We start from the raw sequence: 1595 nt of genomic DNA, 5'->3' as shown, positions 1-1595 counted from the left end.
TAAAAAATAAAATAAATGAAATTATATAAATCAGTAGTAGCAAAAAATATAAAAATAACAGTTAAATCAAGGAAATAATCAAAGTACAAAAATAAACAAACGCTTGTATCGTGCGTTTAAACTAACGCTCGTATCGTGCGTTTGAACGAACGCTCCTATCGTGCGTTTAAACTAACGCTCGTATCGTGCGTTTGAACGAACGCTCCTATCGTGCGTTTAAACGAACGCTCCCAGGGTGCGTTTAAACGAACGTAGACTGGTTCCCGATCGCAATATTCAGTATGTTACACATATATATCTCGTGAGAGTGTATTGCTTGTAGCTAAAATCTTTTTTCCATTTTTTAATTAAATTCGACTTCTAGGCCTTGGGAGGTATGGTAAGAGCTTTGAAATATAACTTGATGAATGTTCATTGTTTTTTTTTATTTCCTGACGTTCTACAGCGCTGTGCCATATTAACCGGCAAAAACAAATTTGGCGCCGGTTAAGCCTAACGTGATCAACAATAAATTATCTAACCCTGGGCTTCCCCGTCGTTAATTTTAGAAACCAATTTATAACAATGTGTTTAATTACTTCTACTTTTATAATTAAACCGGAAATTAATGTTTCGTCTGCTACGTCAGCGCAAAATGTTGATGTTTCCAAAATGGCTGGAAAACGTAAACAGTTGTCAGATGACATTAAAAAAGTGATTGTAGAAATGCATAAGAGTGGACACAAACTGCAACAGATTGTTGACACATTAAGTATTTCCAGGGGAACTGTCTCAGATGTTATTGTTCGTTTTCGGCGCAGGGGGTCAACAGAAAAAAAACCACAAACAAGTCGCCGTAGTTTGCTTGATGCAAAGGACAACAGGGTGCTCGTTCGGCAAGTTCGGAGTGATCGTAAGACCACATTAAAGGATGCTACCCTAAAATTCAATGAACATAGAGGTGCTCAAGTATCTAAAAGGACAGTTCAGCGTGCTTTGTACCAAGAAGGATATCATCAGAGAGTTGTTAAGAAGAAAGTCCGGATACGAGAGGTGAACAGAAAAAAACGCTTGAAATGGGCACGAGAAAAGCTTTATTGGCGTGTTCGTGGTCAGTGGGACAAAGTTGTATTTTCGGACAAATGTCAGGTGGTGGTTGGCACTAATAACTATATTTATATTTGGCGGAGAAAGGATGAGGCAGAGTCCAAAGATTGTGTATGAACAGAGGAAACTTTCTGTCATTATCTGGGCTGCATTACTTACCATGCTGTCGGAACTGTTAACACAGTAAAATGGTACTATAAATAAACATAAATACATCGAGATACTCGAGGGCAACTTATGGCCAGTGATTGCTCGGCATTTTCCGGAGTAGGACTCTGTGTTTCAAGACGACAATGCCCCCATAAATCGGGCCTAGGATGTCAAAACTACATGCAGGAGAACAATATAGATTGAATGGAATGCCCTGCACAATCACAAGACCTAAATGTCATCGAAAATGTATGGCTTAAATTGAAAATTCAGTTGCAGCAGAGAACTGAAGTTTTTAACACTGCCGCCGAACTGTCAGCTTGATCCGTGACATTTGGGAAAATCTCAGTGTGGACTAT

At 39.0% G+C, this 1595-nt stretch overlaps 1 protein-coding gene across 1 annotated transcript; it reads left to right on the top strand.

Moving 5' to 3' along the window:
• Positions 1 to 651: 651 nt before the first annotated feature.
• On the top strand, positions 652 to 1203 carry LOC148624842 (uncharacterized). The gene has a single exon (XM_088571030.1). It carries the CDS (start codon positions 652 to 654, stop codon positions 1201 to 1203), a length of 552 nt encoding a protein of 183 aa, XP_088427156.1.
• The last annotated feature ends 392 nt before the right edge of the window (positions 1204 to 1595 follow it).

This window comes from Perna viridis, chromosome 2 (genome assembly GCF_037379345.1).
Source record: "Perna viridis isolate PV_CMFRI_1.1 ecotype Kerala chromosome 2, ASM3737934v1, whole genome shotgun sequence".
Lineage (NCBI taxonomy): Eukaryota > Metazoa > Mollusca > Bivalvia > Mytilida > Mytilidae > Perna > Perna viridis.
Note: the sequence above shows the minus strand (reverse complement) of the source record. Positions and strands in the feature narration are given on the sequence as shown.